Source organism: Papaver somniferum, chromosome 9 (genome assembly GCF_003573695.1).
Source record: "Papaver somniferum cultivar HN1 chromosome 9, ASM357369v1, whole genome shotgun sequence".
In the NCBI taxonomy this organism is placed as follows: domain Eukaryota; kingdom Viridiplantae; phylum Streptophyta; class Magnoliopsida; order Ranunculales; family Papaveraceae; genus Papaver; species Papaver somniferum.
In genome coordinates, this window is record NC_039366.1 from 9,885,393 (window position 1) to 9,905,045 (window position 19,653).

General features: G+C 36.8%; 3 protein-coding genes across 6 annotated transcripts; 2 read left to right on the plus strand and 1 right to left on the minus strand.

The window, feature by feature from the left end:
• The first annotated feature begins 9,393 nt into the window (after positions 1–9,393).
• On the plus strand, positions 9,394–10,710 carry LOC113311334. Its single transcript, XM_026560172.1, has 2 exons — positions 9,394–10,275; positions 10,381–10,710. Exons 1-2 carry the CDS (start codon positions 9,394–9,396, stop codon positions 10,708–10,710), a joined length of 1,212 nt encoding a protein of 403 aa, XP_026415957.1.
• Positions 10,711–10,750: 40 nt separating this feature from the next.
• On the plus strand, positions 10,751–14,069 carry LOC113307669. Of its 4 annotated transcripts, XR_003339221.1 has the most exons (4): positions 10,751–11,364; positions 11,476–11,929; positions 12,362–12,581; positions 13,857–14,069. XR_003339221.1 is itself a non-coding variant. In XM_026556118.1 (3 exons), exons 1-2 carry the CDS (start codon positions 10,810–10,812, stop codon positions 11,818–11,820), a joined length of 900 nt encoding a protein of 299 aa, XP_026411903.1. In that variant the 5' UTR covers positions 10,751–10,809; the 3' UTR covers positions 11,821–11,864; positions 12,362–12,555. The 4 variants fall into 4 exon arrangements, 2 of the variants coding, with proteins under 2 accessions (XP_026411903.1, XP_026411902.1); XR_003339222.1 differs by lacking the exon at positions 13,857–14,069 and having other exon boundaries at positions 12,371–12,554; XM_026556118.1 differs by lacking the exon at positions 13,857–14,069 and having other exon boundaries at positions 11,476–11,864; positions 12,362–12,555.
• A 2,793-nt stretch (positions 14,070–16,862) lies between these two features.
• LOC113311335 (MATH domain and coiled-coil domain-containing protein At3g58210-like) lies at positions 16,863–18,267 on the minus strand. The gene is made up of 3 exons (XM_026560173.1): positions 18,143–18,267; positions 17,904–18,052; positions 16,863–17,797 (listed from the first exon to the last, which is right to left on the minus strand). The coding sequence occupies exons 1-3, from the start codon at positions 18,265–18,267 to the stop codon at positions 16,863–16,865; spliced, it is 1,209 nt and encodes a 402-aa protein (XP_026415958.1).
• Positions 18,268–19,653: the final 1,386 nt, after the last annotated feature.

A 19,653-nucleotide genomic window follows, 5' to 3' on the forward strand; every position in this document is an offset into this window, starting at 1 on the left:
TTCCATAATATTATTTAGCCCTATGCAATGAATTGAACCTACAAGAGGAATCAAAATGAAGATAAAAATAGAGACGGTAAATCTATAAAAGCAAAAACTCAGACAATAACAAGCTAAAGAAAAGACAAAAATTGAGAACTCATAGCATAACAGATAAGGAAATAGATAATTTTACTTACAATTGTTACATTATAATAGCTACTATATGCAAAGATCTGACTCCAGCAGGGAGCTCCATCAACATTTGAACACTACACCACCTGTAGACAGTAGACCAAACAAACCCCTAATTATTATTATTTTACAAGACAAGAATTCCTTATCAAAATTGGTCAATCCAAAATATAAACCATCTTTTTCATCAAAATAAGAGTTTGAGAATCAGACAGAAGAGGGATCTATAGGATTTTACTTCTCGGAGGTTTTATGGATGAGAAAGAAAATGGAGAAGTTGAGAAGAAAAGAAAGTGTGAAGAACTGAAAGAAGTGGAGTAGTGATCGACCAGAAAATAAGAAAAAAACGGAGTTAGAGATCGTGGAACCCAATGCAAGTTGTGGACACGGAGTAAGTCCTGCTCGTGTCGGATTTTAGCTTTTTAGACACATTCAATTCAGATACCGTGTCCCATAAAAAAATGAACAGTTATTGGCAGACCCGGTGAAAATGTAGCCACGACATTTATGCACTACCGGGACCAAAACATAATTTAGTCCCGTTAACCTATATCACCGTGACAAGCTCAACCGTGACCAAAAGCCATAGTTCTACTAGTATAGACATTGGCTTGACTAAGTTATACTGAAAATACTAACAAAAAGAGAGTTTTACTGTCTAGCTAAGACATAATCCATCAAGCAGTAAATCTTCACCTATTGCTAGATAGGTTTCCATATCTGATTCGGAGAGTAACCCAGATATTTTCGCTTGCGCGTCATCGTTTTCGGCAATCAGCTGAACCTCTACCTTTGTCATCGCATTCCTGAGTACCCTCATCTTTGATGTTGTTGCACGTAAACTCTGACCATGCTGGAGCAGTTCAGTTCAGTTTTAACATTCTGCATACCACACATCCCTTTTTTCACATGTTTAAATCGGTCCTGCAGCCATCCAATGTAAAACTCAAATTTCTCAGCCATTGTTATCATACCTTCCCATCTCTCAATCATTTCAGTTGATAAATCTACAAAATGGACCTCATGCATATCTATGATTGAACTCATCAAATCTTTGACCGCCATAACAAGGATTGGATACAACGCTATTGGCATAACCTTGGTAGAAGGAATATGTCCATATTCCAACCATATCTGCTTATATAGCGGGGCTTGTGTCTTCAAAATACTGAAGCCTCCAACATCTTCATATTCATGGTTGTGCTCACAAAAACCAACCTTGTTGTAATATTGTCCTCCCTCAAAGGGTTGTCCGGCACCTGGATACCTTATTGATTGTGTGCTAGTGATATCTGTCATCACAACCTGGTTTCGGTTTTTATCGGTCGCATCATCTATGTCATCTTTCTTGTCCTCGTCGCTGTCTGTACCCTCATCTTCGTCATCATTCGTGCTCCCCTCCTTTGCAGCACCCTCATCCAAATTTTCACCATCTTTTGAGTCTTCATATTTCATCCAACAGGTAACCTCAACTCTGATCACACAAGTATCATTCACGAGATATCCTTTATTCGGGTCACGCAGTTCACTAAGATGCATGAATTTTTCCCAACCGCAGCCACCAGTATACTTTTCAGGTAATTCTAATTTCTATTCTATAAAACCCAAAAACATGTATAAGATTAAAAAAACAAAATGTAATTAACGACAATAATACGAATACTAGTAAAATAATACAGTACCAAGTTTTGTTGTGTTATATGGATCAGTTTGACTAGTAACAGCGAAACTGAACTTCACTTGAACTGATTTGATCAACTTAATGGGCATAAGTCCCAGTGATAGGTGATCATAAACTCCCCCGCCTTGTCCCTGACAGTCCTATTTGTGAAAACATAAAAGAATCAATCAAAACAGAAGATTAATCAAGTGTTATATATGAATCAAACCCTAAGTAAGTAGCGGCCTTATATGAACAGATGGCATACCATTTAAAAGGACCATCAGAAAAAACATCAGAGTCATGTCCTTTTTCTGCATTCAGCTTTGAAAAGTTTTCAATCGTCCAATTGAATTTAGTAGATGAAGAAACATCCCCTATTTTTGATGCCATTATTAACAAACAGTTAAAAAAAAAAAAAGGAGTAGAGAATAAGGGAAGAAGAAGAAGAGACCAAAAAGAACTCTCTTGAAGATCTAAGAGGGTGGATTTTTTACTCTATTTAACCCGGAATATCCCGAGTTGGGATTTTTTTTGTTTCTTGTGTGAGAAGAAAATGGATTGTAGGGACACGATCCAGCCATTTTTTAGGATGTAAATGGGGAAATACCGCAAAATCAGAGGTCATTTTATGATGTAATTCGGGAAATACCGCAAAATCAGAGGTCATTTATATCGTTAGATTTTCAACCTAGTGAATGCACATGTGTGGCTATTACACGTGTGATGTGAGGGAAAATACAAATACCCCATTTACTAGTTGGGCTTGTTATCCCTTTCCTCAAAGGTCCAATACGTTCCAAGAGGTAGGGGTGAGCATGGGCGGGTATGGACCGGTTTTCACCCCATCCCCATCCCCATCCAATCCAATACATTATGGATTTCAAATTTGGCATCCGCATCCAATCCACATCCAACGGATTTGCATCCGATGAATGCACGGATGGACGGATTGGATACGGATAATCCAATAGATTTGTTTTAGTTAAAATTTATAGTTAAGAAAATAAAGCTAACACAAATGGCTCTTTATAAAACCTACATATCCTATATATGTATAGGAAGATAAAAATGCCATGTATAACACCCCAAGCAAACACCTTGAGAATTCCTAAATGTTCCATAATATTTTCTAGAACTATATACATACACTTAACCGAACGGATATGGATGTCCAACGGATTTTCAAAGTTGCACCCGGAACCGATCCGTAATCCGTTGGATTTCGAATTCCATCCGCATCCAACCCATGAAGGAACGGTCCGGACATCCATCCGCAAATGAACGGTTGGTCCCGATTAAATCCACGTAAAATGCTCACCCCTACCACGAGGTCCCAACACCCAAGTTCGTGTAGGTTTGGATTAAGGAAATGATGCCAGAAATTGGTCCTTTCCTACTCTTTGTCATCCATCTGATCCGTACACCAAGATACATACAACAAAAGATATACACATTTAGAGGAGTATCTTAGAGATGCTTGGGGTGTTAAAATAATATCATTCTTTGATGTGTTCTAAGAAGCCCCACGTTCGAGTCTCAAAGGTTTGGATTAAGAAAATGATTCAAGAAGTTGGTCCTCTCCCTCTTTTTGTCATCCATCCATAAACCAAGACACAATAGAAGAAAATATAAATTTTCTTTTTTTCCACTTTTATCTTGTACATAAGTAATAATTTGGTGAAGAATCCTGAGAGGCACAAAACTTCTAGCACACTTCCGTGTACTTTTTAATGGACTAATCGTCCATGAATGGATATTGTGTTAGTCTGGGTATGAATCATGGGGAAAAAAGGCTAAAAACATACCACGCTGCCACCAATACACAAGTGGTGTCTTACATGATTTTTGATCTACAATTAAGCTTAATTTTGACTTTCTCTTTGCCAGAAGCTATTACAGGTGGACAATTTTAAGCCTGTGTTTGATAATAAGAGTTAATTCCTTTTTTTTTATTTATGCAAAGAAAGAGATTTTATTGAAAATCAAATAAACTACAAAAAGACAACTAGACCTAGAAGAAACTGAAAACCAAATCTAATTATTTCTTTCTAATACGAAGATACTAGTAATTACATTTGGAGGCTCATTTATCCAAATCTGAAACCTAGTACTAGTTCTAGCCATCTTTGCAAGCTTTTGAGACACTGCAAGACCTTCTTCGGAAAGTAACTTGACAATACTTAAACTTTGAAGGATATCTTGACATTCAGATATGATTTTCTGATCTTCCCATTTAAAACCTTCAACACTACCATTGCAATTACTAATGATGGACATATTATCTCCTTCTATTATTACTTTACGGTACTGCATTTCTTTGATCAATTGCATAGTTTGACGCAGTACCAAAGCTTCAGCTTGATTCACATCTCTATCTCTTGCTGAGTAGGCCATTATTGTCAGGAACCACCTGTAGAATAACGAGCAATTAAAGAAAAACTTGCATTAGTGTTTTGAGATAAGAAAGATGCATCAATGTTTATTTTTACTCAATTTTCAGTAGATTTCTTCCATTCCTCTTATCTTTTAATGCATTTTCTATCATGTCTACTATTTTGATGACCTGAGAAGCTCATGTTTATGTATTTATGTATGATATTATTTTATGCACTATGTTCCTAAGATGATATGATTTATCCTCATACAAGTGCGGAGCCAAGAAATGTTGGATGGGGGTGCAAAATTCTGCTATAGAGTGCAAACTTTTTTTTCAGGGGTGCAAAAATGCAATATTAGGCTTAGATTTTTTTAAAAAAATCTCTATTTGGGCTTGAAATGGGCTTTGGAGCCAGTTGGGCGGGGGTGCAAGTGCACCCCATTGCAATGGGCTGGCTCCGCCCCCGTCCTCATATACTTTTTCACATCTAACTTTCGGAAGATGCCACATAACGCAAGCAACCAGGCAAGCAAGATTGTTGGTTGTAGCTTCTAGAGATTTATTATCAGCAAAACGTGATATTATCAACTTCTAGATTCAAGAATTGGAGTCTGATTCTCACCAAGAAAACTTCATCCTTAGTAATATCAACATCAACAGCAAAAACAAAAGCAAAAACTCCGACAACAACGAAGAAAACAACAACAAAAATGGATCCAACAACAACAACAACTTCAGACACCAAGACACCAATATAAGACACTGATTCAGACTTTTTGACTCCGATCCACTAACTAAAGACATATATGGCCATTTAACCAAGTACTATTACCTGTTACCATGAGTTATGAACTAGTGGCAGTGGAAGTAAAAGTCGTATCATATAGTCAGTGTTTGAGGAGCAAATTTTATGATATTGTTGATGTATTAATTTGTGAAGCATTACTAAATGATGTGATCTTTAATGCCTATTATAACAATCCCGATTTTAAACAGGAGGTATTAACGAATAGCAAGGGCTTGCTTTTTTCCGAGAAAAATAAATAGAACAGTTTTTTGGGGACCATGGTTTTTTTTGGGACCATTGTTTTATTTTGGGTAAGACATTAAAAGTAAATCTAGGTCACCACTTATCTAAGTATTTATATTAATACCAAAATTACCCATTTCAGTTAAGTTAGTGTAATGGTTAGTTGTTTCATTAGGTTAACATAATTAGTGATTAGTGCAAGATTAAATCAAAAAAAATTAAACTAGATAATTGAGAGAAGAAGGTTATCTTTTTGCGAAAAAAATTAAACTAAATAATTGAGTGATTAGTTCGGTTGGGAAATGTTTTTTGCGACGTAACCGAACAGATGTTCGGTTGGGAAATATTTTGCGAAATAACCGAGTTAAAGTTCGGTTGGGAAATGTTTTTTGGACGTAACCGAACTATTAGGGTCGGTTAGGAAATGTTTTTTGCAACTTAACCGAACTGATGTTCTGTTGGGAAATATTTTGCGAAATAACCGATCTAAGGTTCGGTTGGGTACCAAAATTATCTAAATATTTATATTAATACCCCTTATCTAAATATTTATATTAATACCAAAATTATCCATTTCAATTAAGTTAGTATAATGATTAGTTGTATCATTAGGTTAACATAATTAGTGATTAGTGCAAGATTAAATCAAAAAAAAATTAAACTAAATATTGAGTGATTAGTTCGGTTGGGAAATGTTTTTTGAGACGTAACCGAATAGATGTTCGGTTAGGAAATATTTTGCGAAATAACCGAACTAAGGTTTGGTTGGGAAATGTTTTATGCAACGTAACCGAACTATTAGGGTTGGTTAGGAAATGTTTTTTGCAACTTAACCCAACTGATGTTCTGTTGGGAAATATTTTACGAAATAACCGAACTAAGGTTCGGTTGGTAAATGTTTTTTGCAACGTAACTGAACTAATAGGGTTCGGTTAGGAAATGTTTTTTGCAACTTAACCGAACTGATAATCTGTTGGAAAATATTTTGCGAAATAACCAAACTAAGGTTCGGTTCGTAAATGCTTTTTGCAACGTAACCGAACTATGAGGGTTCGGTTAGGAAACGTTTTTTTTTGTTGCGACATAACCGAACTGTTGTTCGGTTAGAAATTATTTTTGTGAAATAACAAAACTGTTGTTCATGTTCATCATTTCCATTAGGTTCGGTTAGTTCGAAAAAGTTTTTCACATAATTACTAACCGAACTTCTCTCTGCAACTTCCATTTTAAACTCATTTTGATAGTTAATACTCATTTTTCAATCGAACGAGGAACGTCAAGGAAAGAGAGAAGAAAAAGAGAATAATTTTTTTTTTCAAAACTAGAAAATTTCGATTCCCCCTGTTTTTTTTTTTTGATTTTGATTTTGATTTTGGTTAATAGATTCATTTAGATTAGATACATATGATTAGATTTACATAGTTATTAGGTTAGTGTTAATTAAAATTAAAGTAAAGGGTAAATGTGTATTTACCTAACTTTAGGACACCCCTTATAAATATAGGGAGGTTGGTCTGATAAGACCATGGTCCCCAAAAAACCATGGTCCCTAAAAAATGGTTCAATAAAAAAAAGCTAAAACTACAGTGAGACCCATTCTCCCAGATTTTTTCACTGAGAAACCCACGTCCAGAAAAGTTCAGGCGCGCACCCATTCTTTGGGAAAATTTCAGTCACACCCATAGTTTATAAAATTGTGTTTCTTCACAAGCAGCAAACTTTGTTCTTCAATTCATTCTCTTCTTCTTCTCTACTGTGAGTTTCTTCTCTATTGATTCTTAAGAATTTCAAAAACGATTGTATAGAAATCTTTGATCCTAATAAATCCTAGAAAATCAACTGATTCCAGCAAGGGAAAACCAATTTTTACTTTTTCGTTATGGGATAGGGGAGACAGATCGAGAGATGTTTTCTCTTTCAGTAACAACGACAACAATTCTTTGGTTAGAAGATTAGCGGTATGAAGGATAAGAAGAAAGATGAAAACTTGGTTAGGAAACCCAAATTCTAGGGTTTGCTAAATTTTTTAACTTTATCTCATGTTCTTAATTCTTCCATTTAATCTCAGTATGTGTTACTTCGACTTCAATTTGTAAGGAGTTTGCTGTGCCCGATAGTTGGTGATGAATGATGGTGATGAAATTCAGGGAGTGGTGATGAAATTCAGTTCAGCAACAAATAAGTGGAAGTGCAGATGCATGTTTGCATAGATGGGTTGACTGAATTGGTGATTTCTCAGTGAATGGAGTTTGGGGTTCGGTATGAATGATGCTGGTTTCATGGCTGGAATTGATTGAATCAGTGGCGGTCGAATTAAGGCGTTTGGCAACAGCAACATGGAGAAGAAGATGAGGTACGTTCTGTTGGTTTTAAGAAGATGTTGTGGAGATGAAGAAGAGCTGGTGGAGCCGGTGAATTGATTCTGTGTTGGTTGAGACGCTGCTGTCTAGCCGCAGTTGAAGAAGTTAGCCGTGAATTTTCCAATTACTGACATGTCTCATTTGAACTAAAGCTAGGTGATGAACGGAGGGGTCTCATATGATCAGTTTCACGTGCAGCAACAATAGTTTAGAGTTTAACTGATATTAGTCTCATGAGATTTACAAACTAACTGAACAAGTGAATCAGCTAAAGAAGGAGATCAAAATGTGCAGTTCCATCATGATTCTTCATCAGTGAATGGAGACAATTTCAAGCTTTAAATCCGACTGCTACTTTTGGAACTCGGACATGAAAGCAAAAGTAGCTTTAAATCTGACTGCTACTTTTGGAGCTCGGACATGAAAGAAATACCTTGGACGGGAATGAGTTATGGCATCTTTAGAGTCAGTGTGTACAGGTTGAGTGAGCTTTCTAGACGGTGAGAAGATGGAGAGAGTTTAATGTGGCCGATAGTTGGGTGAAATAAAAGAAATGGTTGCATTGCAGATACAAAAGTGACTACATAACCTATTACGCGGATGAGAAAGTGGTTGCATAACCTGTTATGCATCTACAAAAGTTGTTGCATAACTTGTTATGCAGTCTAGAAAAGGGTTGCACCACGTTATGCGGCAACTTTTTTGTCACTATTAAAATCAACAAAAACAAAGACTGCATAACTTGTCATGCACCTAAAATAATATCTGCATAATATGTTATGCAGTCGCGAAAATAGAGGCATAACCTGTAATGCATCCGAAAATACGGCTGCATAATGCATTATGCATCGAGAAAATTATTGCACAATCTTTTATGCATCGAGAAAATACATGCATAATGCAATATGCATCTATTTTTTATGTATGCACTAATACAATGGCAACACAACTTGTTATAGATGTATAACTTTGTTATGCAGATGCATAATTTTTTATGCAGTGGAGAAAATGGTTGCGTAATTCGTTATGCGTCTGCATAATGCGTTATGCATCCTTTTTTGTGGCTGCATAATGGTTATGTATCATGTTTTCGAAAATTTTGTCTAAAATGATGATCACCTCCGATTTTTTCGTGAAAAACAAAAATTTGATATTCTTGTTTGTACTCGTTGCGTAGCTCTCTTAAAAAGATTTCCAACGATATAAAATTTGTAAAATCCAAGGCGTGGATTTTTAGATATGGTATATCCAAGTTTCGTTACCAATTATACTCCTGATGCATAACCTGTCATGCGGATGCATAATTCGTCATACATACATTTTTAATACTCTCATATAATTATGGGTGTCACGGAAATAATTATGGGTGTCACAGTACCTAAAATTAATTGTGGGCTTGACAAAGAGAATATTTTTTTTTTTTTTGGGTGTCCCCCTAATTGCGAGCAACGCCCAGGCCCAACGAAGCTCGGGGAGCAAATAGTCCAATCTTACAACCAAAGGGTTTTTTGTAATTAATCTCCCATTTAGAGCCATTTTTACCATTATTAGGGCACTCTTTTTGTTCTGTCGCCCTAAATTCCTAGGCGGCACACTTCGTCATCTTCTTCAAACGCCTATGCCTCTCGTCCATCCAGGGCGCCGACTAAACACAATTAGTCAGGTTCTTCTTCAGTAGCTCCAAAGATCAAGGTATTCTTTCTCCTTCATCCCCAAAATGCTTGATTAAGGTATTTTCTCCGAATTTCGTATTTCTTCGTCTTTGATTTTTCTATAATTGTAGTCATCAATGTCGACTCCATCGCCTCGTGTTAGACCCTCAGCTGATCCAGGTTGGGATTATGGCCAACCACTAGTAAATGATAGAAACAGTGTGAAATGTGATCTGTGTGGTGTGATCACAAGAGCTGGGATTTTTAGGCATAAGAAACATCTTCTTGGTGGTTTTAAAGATGTTACACTTTGTACTAATGTTACTAAAGAAATTCAAGATAGAATTAGGAAATTCATGGATGAACAATCATCTAAGAAGAAAGAAAAGGAAATAATTACACCTGCGCCGCTGCCGTTGCGGCAAATTGAGGGATCTAAGAAACAAATTGTAGTTTATAATGATGGTGGTTATGGTAGTGGTGGTGGTAGTAGTAATACGCCGCCGCCGCGGGTGACTAGGGAGGTAGTGAATTCTGTTGTTGGTGCTGGTGCTGGTGAATTGGGTGAGAAAGGTGAAATTAGGGAATTTTTGGAAAAGGATGTGGGCAATGGTGATGGGAATAGAGAGAGTACATGTGAAGTCATTGCTAATTTTTTCTATGAGAATGGGATTTCATTTGATGTTGTGAGAAGTAAGAGTTTTGGTAAGATGATTGCGGCGGTTGGGGAGTTTGGTGCTGGGCTTAAACCGCCTTCGTATGAGGAGTTGGCGGGTGGAATGTTGGAGAAGAAGGTGAAGGGGGTGAGGGAATGGATTGATGGGTTAAAGATACATTGGAAGATTTATGGGTGTTCTATTATGTGTGATTGGTGGAATGGAGAGAATGGGTTAACGATTATCAATTTTCTTGTGAATTGTCCTAGAGGGACAGTTTTTTGGAAGTCGATTGATGCTACTGAACGGGTTAAGACGGCAGAGGGTGTGCTTGAGATGTTGAAAGAGGTTATCGGAGAAGTGGTGCAGAAAATGTGTACAGGAAGAGTTTTTACTAAGTTACCCGATTTAGTAAACATTTGCTGAATTTCATCTTGTAATGTTTGGTTTGTGTGTTTTTGTATGCAGGTGGTTACAGATAATGCGCCAAATTTCAAATGTGCTGGAAAGTGGTTGATGGAACAAATAAAGGTTGTTTGGACTCCATGTGCATCACACTGTGTGAATTCGATGTGTAAAGAAATCTCTGAGGTGAAAAAAGTTGCTGAGGTTGTGATGAAATGCAGAAGAATTACAGTATTTATGTACAACGATGATGATGTGCTACATATGATGAGAAAGTTCATTAGTGGAGGAGATTTAACGAGACCGAGTGTCAATAGTTTCACTACTTCTTTCTTGTCGATGGAAAGTATTCTCAACCAAAAGTGGTCTAAAGGCAATGATGAATTCAGATGAATGGACAAAAAGCAAATACGCAAATGAGGATGACGGAAGAGAGTAACTAGGATACTAAAGGAGTCTAGTTTCTGGTGCGATTTGCAATTTTGTGTAAGAATGTTGAAACCGTTGGTGGATGTTGTTCGGATAATGTATTTGGACGAAGAGCCTTCAATGGGAAATATCTACCATGCAATGGATAAGATGCGAAAGAAGATTTTATGTCTTCTATTAGGTGAGCCGAAGCACAGTGCAAGTTTGAATAGAGTGTTGAAGATTGTTGATACTCATCGGATGGATCAACTACGTCAACCTTTATATGCAGCTGGCTATTATCTCAATCCTAGCATTTACTTTACTATTCAATCTGAACATGAAAAGAGTTTGGAAGGCAATGCTGATATTAAAAGAGGTTTAATGGATTCTATAAACATGCTTTATCCAGATGAAGTGAAGCAAGATAAGATTATTGATCAATTGGTGGTTTATCGATCAGCTGAAGGCATGATGGGTGACCCAGCAGCGGTAAGGAAACGGGAAACAACCTCCCCATCTGAGTGGTGGGTTACTTGGGGATCTGAAGTGCCAGAACTTCAAGAGTTTGCGAGAAAGGTGCTCGGTCTTACTTGTTCCGCATCTCCGTACGAAACAAATTGGAGTGCCTTTAATAGTGTAAGTCATAAACCCGCACTCAAATTTGTTTGCAAGTTTCTTTTACACCACAGTTGATATGTAGCTTACTAACTGATAACCTTTGTCCTTCTTTCCCTTTCCTGAAATCAGTTGCATTCGAAGAAAAGGAACAAGCTAGAGCATCAAAAGTTGAATGACCTTGTCTTTGTTACGTACAACACTAAACTTAGAACTCGTTACTTGGACCGAACTAGCTTGGTGAGAAAATATACAGAGCCTATTGTTTTGGAAGATACGGAGGAAGCATGTGCAGAGTGGCTTGTACCTTTCGGTGCAAACGATAAGCATTTATGTGGTGAGGATGATATTACTTTGGGGGATGTTGAAGAAGCGAAAGGAAATGAAGAATCTGGGGGTCAAACAACTACGATATTGTATAAGAAGAGAGTCTTAGGAAACATGAGTACGGGTACGAGTAAAATCAAAAAGAGATAAAGGAACCAATCTACTTGATCGCAAAAGTTGGCACAGGAGGAAAAGTAAGTTAGCTCATGCCTACTTAGCAGAAGTGTATATTATTAATGTGAAGTTGCTGGAGAACACTGTAAGTCATTCTCTGTATCCGAACTTATTTCGAATTTTGGCTGCAAAATCTACCTCTTTTGTGAAGCTACTTATCTCCAAGTAAAAGAGTTTCACCTACCATATTTATGGAGCTGGCTTAAGTTTAATCTTCTGTGAAAACCTTGATTCTTATTCAAATCATTTTAGGCAATATAAATATTGAGATATGTCTATCCCCAGGAGGAGACTCATAATATATTGATATATATTCTTACTCCAAACATGTGGAATATTTTTTAGCTAACTAAGTGTGCTCAACGTTTGCCTTTGGAGAGTTAACGAAATTTCTCCCAAGGAGCTGATGTTTATATGATGCATTTATTCGCAGCGGTACTGATCTTTATTATGGTGTGGAACCTAAATTGTGATAGAGAATTGTGATTTTTGCATTCTGAAACCATTGATCATGTAGGGTCTGCAGCTATCATTCTGAAACCATTGATCATGTATTGTAAGCGGCCGAGGAACCTAAATTGTGATTTTTACATCTCCCCTGAAGTTTCGGCTCAGCCATATAGATAACTCTAATCTTGCTCGTTATATTCTGAGCTAGCATCATATAAACATCAGCTCCTTGGGATTCTATCATGGGCGCATGCATTGTATGGAGTATTTCAAAGGCTCGATACAAGGTAATTTTAGACAATGCGAAGTTTTGATGTTATTACAGTCATTCAACCTGTACTTTTTGCAACGTACCAAAATTAGAAATTAAAGGTAAAACTGTTATATTAACCATGTTTGTGTGCATCTTTATTTATTTTTTGCTCTATTTTTAAATTTTTTGCTCGATTTGTGTGCATCTTTATTCTCGCTACATTTGATTAAACTAAATGATGAACTGTGCACACTAGTTTAGAAGGATATTATTACCCCTGTCACATTAAGGCAAGATTCTCGTGATATACAAACATAGATAAACTTGCATGAACCGTCACCATCAACGAGCGAAAGAAAGAGTGTCACTAGGTGAACAAGATGAAACTAATTATTTTAGTTATTACTGAAAATAAATCTATCGATTTTGCGCATAAAAATATTTGATCCTGTAAACCTTGCTTTGGAGAAAGTTTGCTGCCTCTAACAAGTCTTCTGTTGTGAGAAATCTGTCGCCTTGTGCAATTACGTTGTATTTTCCCTACCTTATAACTAATTTATAATAGTATCTCATGCTGGCTTGAATGTGCTCTTGGTGGTGACTATTTTTGTGCCGTTAATGTGCATTTCTTACACGTTTTTTTGGGTGAATCTATGCCTTAATGTAACTTTGGCAGTAGTATCGAAAATTGATAAAATTGGAACAAATTCATCCCAAGGCATTTTAAGATCGCACATATGCTTAGTCAAGGAAATTGTTTTGGTCTCTTGTTCGGTTGATGCAAAGAAATCTAGTTTCTTTTCAATAATCGGATTCAGCAATGGTATCCGTTTAATAATTCAATAATAAGGGCCTGGTTGTTAGCTATGTTCTCTGCGATATTCTGACCCTTCCACGTGCCAGATATATGTAGCTATCAGTGGTTTCACTTCATCCAAAGATACTAAGCTAAAGTAAATCGAATTGACATTCCCCAAAGCGCCAATGTCATGAATTTTACCAATGCGACTTTGTTATATCTGGCTGAGGCGTTGGGTTAGATTACAAAATTGTTAAAGGTTTGACCATCCATGAATTAAACATCATTTGTCGTGAAGTATTTGTTTTGATTATGTTATTCTCAAATTCACGTTGTTACAAGAGCTACTCTGAGATTGCATGTATGGTGGACTATGTAACATTCCCAGTTTTGGTCTATGTTTCGGTATCTGCAAATATGGTCACTATAGTCATCGCTTCACTCTTGAACATTGTTCTTATTAGTTATATTATATTTCTTGCTTGTCCGATAACTGTTTTCTTTCTATAGATAAAATTGAATCACCGAAAGTTGCTGGATGGAATGCCAAAAAGTTGTGGAATTCCACCTAAAAAATGGAGAACAGCAGGCAACTCTATTATTGAACTAGAAAACAGTGAAGTTGATGTTAGAATAAGGAATAATGGGACATATAAGCGAACAAGGAGGTTGTTCCCAGGGTATAGAGTTATGAGGAGCTGCAGAGACGGTTGAAATCCTATCCTGGTAATCTCCTTCTCCCTCTAGATTACAGAAACATTTTCAAATGGAGCAGGCAACTATATTGATGCCAGGTATATTTCTCAGATGTTGTTTGAGGGCTCAACCCATTAACAGTTGGGTCCTGCAATTTTGAGGACCCATAGTTTCTTCTTCAATTTTTTAGGTAATTGGATAAATGATACTGTCAAGTGTAGGCTGGGATTTGTAGGTTTTTCTCTCAGAATGTGGAGGACTGGAAGGGAATGAATGTTTATATTTACATGCCAGTATGAAAATGGCACATTGGTAAAATTATGCAAGTTTTATAAATTCTGAAGGTGATCGGTAATGCTCTAAGCCACCCTTGTGCGATATCAATGTCTGATCGATGTTCATGAAACAGTACATAAATCCCTGAAGCTTTTTAAACGTTGTTCATCTTTGTCTTCTTTTATGCTGTGAATTTATTTTGTCATTACGGAACAAAATCAAAAAGATTACGCATCAATTCCTTTTTAAGTTGCAGTTAAATTGCTCAGAACAATTGCAAAAAGCTTCACTTTCCAAAAAGATCCGTCAAGCATTAAATATTTCATCCATTTGTAGATACATTTCCGTAACCGATTCTGAGAGTAATCTAAATTATATTTTCTAGCGAGTAATTTTTCACAGCAATCAGCTACTGCTGCCTTTCTTCCTTGATTTTGCAGGGCTTATGTTCTGGAACCGCGTCTGCATTCCTCTGGTACACACAACGGAAAATGTTTTGCCCGGTCGCTGCTGTGAAATTGTTGGTTGTGATGATACACCACCCTCATCCATCTTACAAGTAACCTCAACTCTGATGACGCATGTATAATTCACCAGATATTCTTTAGCAGGGTCATGTAGCTGACTAAGACGCATGAAGTTTGATATACCCCGGCCATCATTCGAGGTGAAATGATACTCTAGTTCTGAGAAAAATGCAAAGAAAAGACAGTTTTCGTAAGGTACAAGAATATAATTTAGCTAATCACCATACAGAACATGTAATACAATACCACGTTTCTTGGTGTTAGTGGGATCAGTTTGACGAGTAACGGAGAGACTGAATTCCGCTTGCACTGATTTAGTCCAGGCGACCGGAACAAGTCCATGTGATAGGTGATTATAAACTTTCCCTACTCCCTTGGGATAAATGTTTACCCTCCTATTAGTGAAAACTTAAGAGAATGAACCGAAGCAGCAGTAGATAAAATTCAAAACCAAAGTAATTAGCAGCATGGCTTACCATTTGGAACTGCCAACAGAGTAAACATCAGAACGATGACCTTCATGAGCATTCAAATTCTTGATGTCATTTTCAGCAGTAGAATTAGAAAGAGGTAAATAGAAGCAGACTCAGACTCTCAGCTGAGCTAAATTTAAAAACATATAAAACGGTGGCGCCATAATTGGGCGGGAAAAAGAGCGGGAAATTCAAATTCAAGACTGATGTGATTTCTGAATTCTGTCTTTTCAAATAGTACCGGCCACCGGGCACGTGCATAGATAATGACTGAACGAATCGGTGCAGCAACTCGTCCAACTCACTAGAGTAATTTCTCACAAATGCAAGTTGATAATGTTGACTATTTACCTTGGAATCATCCCAGTGAGATAGTTTTGTGATAATTCCATGGGAGAATTTATAAAGTACCCCGTACCTCGTTTTTATTGTTATCCTCGTTTTTTATAAATTTTTTAAAGTGTCCAAACTGTTTTTTATCCAGGTAGTTAACATTAGTTTATTTTTTTTTAAAGTTTACTTCTTTACCTTTAGTTTTCCATCCTAGTTAGTTAACACTAGTTTACGTTTACCTTCTACATCATTTTTCCAATTTGTCGAGCTCGGTTCAGGATCGTGTCATCATTTTCAGGTTCGTTTCATCATCCCCTGAAAGGGTTTATCATTCCCAAGTGTCTTGAGGTTTTTGGTTGGTGGACAATCAATCTTCTACAATATTTTTCAGGTTAGTCTAGCCCGGTTCAGGATCTTTACACCACTTTCAGGTTCGTGGAGCCTAGTTTAGGATCTTTACACCCTCTTTCAGGATCGTCGAATCATTTATCCTCTCTACCAAGGAGATGTAGTTCAGGGGTAAATAAAAAATTTAATTGGAAAGATAACTGCCACCTAGCACTTAACTGGATGGAATTTGCATTTTACATAAAACAGGGTACTTTAGAAAATTTGTAAAAAACGGGGATACTTTTAAAGTGTACATTTCAAAACAGGGTACTTTATAAAATGTAAGAACTTGAGGACATTTGGTGAACCAAACTCAGTGGGTATGTTGCCTTGGACATGGTTATCTGCTAAGTAGGGAATTTCTAGGATTTGAAGGTTTTTGAGGAAGCTAATCATACAAATATTACCATTAAGATTGTTTTCATGTAGTAGAAGAAACTTTAAGGATATAATACTTGTTCAACCTCTTCTGGAATTTCTCCCATGAGATTATTGCTGCCAAAATTTTGAAATTCATGATACCTTCCCGTGTTCTAAATGAGAAAACCGATTGACAACATACCTTTCATAAGTCTTGTAACCAAGCTCCACTAGAAATCTCGAAACTTATCTCAAAAGAAAATTCGTCGAACACATGTTTTCAAAGAATTCAAAGCATAACATGTTAATAGTTCTAAGAGCATCCAAAGAAAAGAAGACTGGAAATCATAGACGCAATCAAACATAAATAACTTAACAGCTGCTGTTACTAATGTGAATCACATTAACTTGACTAAACCATGCTGAAGATACTACTCCATAAAATTAGTTCTATTGTCTAGCTAATACACTCCGTCAAGCACTCCTTCAAGCAACAAATCTTCACCTATTTCGAGATAGGTTTCCATATCTGATCGGGAGAGTAGTCCAGACATTTTCTCTCGCACGTCATCCTTCCAAGCAATCAGCTTAGCCTCTACCTTTCTCATCACATTCCTGAGAATCCTCATCTTTGATTTTGTTGCGCGTAAATGCTGACCATACTCCAGGAGTTCCGCCTTAAAAATCTGCATGTTACTACCCTTACCTTTTTTCACATGTTCAAATCTTTCTCGCAACCATCCAATGTTAAACTCAAGTTTCTCAGCCATTGTTATCAGATCTTCCCATCTATCAATCATTTCAGATGATAAATCTACATAGTGGCACTTTTGCATATCAATAATAGAACACATCAAGTCTTTGACCACCATAACTAGGATTGGATACGAAAAAATTGGCATCACTTTGATTGAAGGAATATGACCGTATTTTAACCATATCTGCCTATATAGCGGGGCCTGCGTTGTCAAAATATGGAAGCCTCCAATATCTTCAAATTCCTGCTTGTCCTCACAAAAACCCATGTGTTCTTCACCAAAAGGTTGTCCAGCGCCTGGGTACTCTATTAATCCTGTACTAGGTTTCTCACTTTTTGTCTTTACAATCTGCAGGTTTGGGTTTTCGTCACTCGCATAACCCTCTTCTTCACCATCTTTCGTGTCCCCCTTGCTCGCATCACCCTCATCTTCATCATCTTTTGTATCCTCCTCGATCAAATCACCCTCATCTTCATCATCTTTTGTATCCTCCTTCATCCTACAAGTAACCACAACCTCAATGGTGCAAGTATCATTCACTATATATCCTTTATTATGGTCATGGAGTTCACTAAGACGTATGAATAATGGAATACCCCAGCCAACAATATTGTCTTCGGTGAAATTGTGTTTCAGTTCTGCAAAGCCGAAAGTGATTACTAGCTAATTAGGTAAGGGTAACAACATGCAAACACATATATCATCAACAAACAACAGTGAAGTAATATATCCAGATAATAATACCTTTTCTGACTTTTATTTTTCGATCGGTTTGACTAGTAATTCCAAAGCTGATCTCTGCATATGGCAATTTGTTCCAGTCCAAAGGGATAAGGAATATCGACATGTGTTCATACACATTGCCTATACCCTTTGGATAAATCAGTACTTTCCTGTAATCAAAAGCAACTCATTTGGAAATATACTAACATGCAACAGCAATCAAAACCAAAAGAATTATTAGTAAACATGAGGAGCCATACCAATTAAAAGTACCAACAGAGATAGCATCAGAGTATGTTCCTTTTTGAGCGTCCAGCTTTGAAAAGTTTTCAATCCTCCAATTAAACTTAGAAGAAGAAGAAAGCTCTGCAATATATGTTTCCATCTTTGGTAATGTAAAGAAGAAACTGTTGGAATTACCAGAGACTTGTTTCAGCAAGGGATGTAGAATACATGCACTTATGAGCTTTTAAGCCTTTTGGGAGAAATAAGAAAGACTATTACTCTTGGAGAATTTATTATTATCTGATGGTCAGAATTCTAGAGAGAGAGAGTTGGGTCTTGGAATTGGATTAATGAGCACATTTCACAAGACTTCAGCATAAAAGATCGAGTGGAACCATGGGAGTACTGAATATTACACTGTGATATGGTCCTATATTGCACAACAAATGGTCTCTTCTTCTCCGTGGTACCCATTTACACATTTTATGAGGTACACTTGGTTATTAAGATGTGGAGAAGTATCTCCACTTGACACCCGAATATCAGAAATTGGTTGGGTGCGTCACTCACTGTTCATGATTACATACAGCTTGTGATGAAAGTTTAGGATTTACACAAGTTCGTCTGTTCGCGCACAAAGCTTTACACATCCAAACTAACTAGTATTCGGTTTGGAAGTTAGTAAATCTCAACACTGAGTATAATAAAACTTGAAGAAAATAAATTATTTATGTGGCGTTTCTTGCTGGGGAAAGAGTTCGATTGGATATGGAAATTCTCAACACTGAGTATAATAAAACTTGAAGAAAATAAATTATTTTCCCGGTGCTATGTTCTAATCATGCAAATTCTCCATCTTTTTTTCGTATTGACAAATGATAATCCAAATTAAATTAAGATAACAACAACTAAAAGAAAAGGGTGATGACGAAAAGAAAGTGACTTCGGATTGAAGCTAGGTTCTCACTAAAGAACCATGCTTCTCAATTGCCAAGGGATCACTTAGGTTGCCCTCCGTTAATCTACCTCGTGATTCTAAAACTTCTTATCAAAAGCGCAATTCAAAGGATTACAGGCAATGGCGGAACCAAAGGTGGGCTAGACCTGGATCTAGCCACCCCAAAAATTTAAAATCAGTATTTAGTCTTTAATTTGACATTGTTTTATATTCAATCCTCAACATTTTAGTGTTTAGTCCCCCCTATTTTTTAGATTTCTATAGCTTAGTCCACCGAAATCTATAAAAAAGTATTTTTTAGCCCCCCTTAATCCTAAAAAACATGGCTCACTGGACACGGCCATGACCACAGTTTGCATTACACAATCTAGTCAATGGAAAACCTGAAACACATTCAAGTTTTCTCTCGTGAGAAAGGTGAAAATATTTCTGTTTATTGTGGGACTGTGTGACATTTGCGACGTAAGTGTTGCACGTTTTTGAAATTCAAAAGAAAAAAACGAACGACATTAACTTCACTCCAATTAAACATACAACTGTGTTAAGGATCGAGCAAGAGAGAGGAGAGCATAAACGCGCGGAACTAAT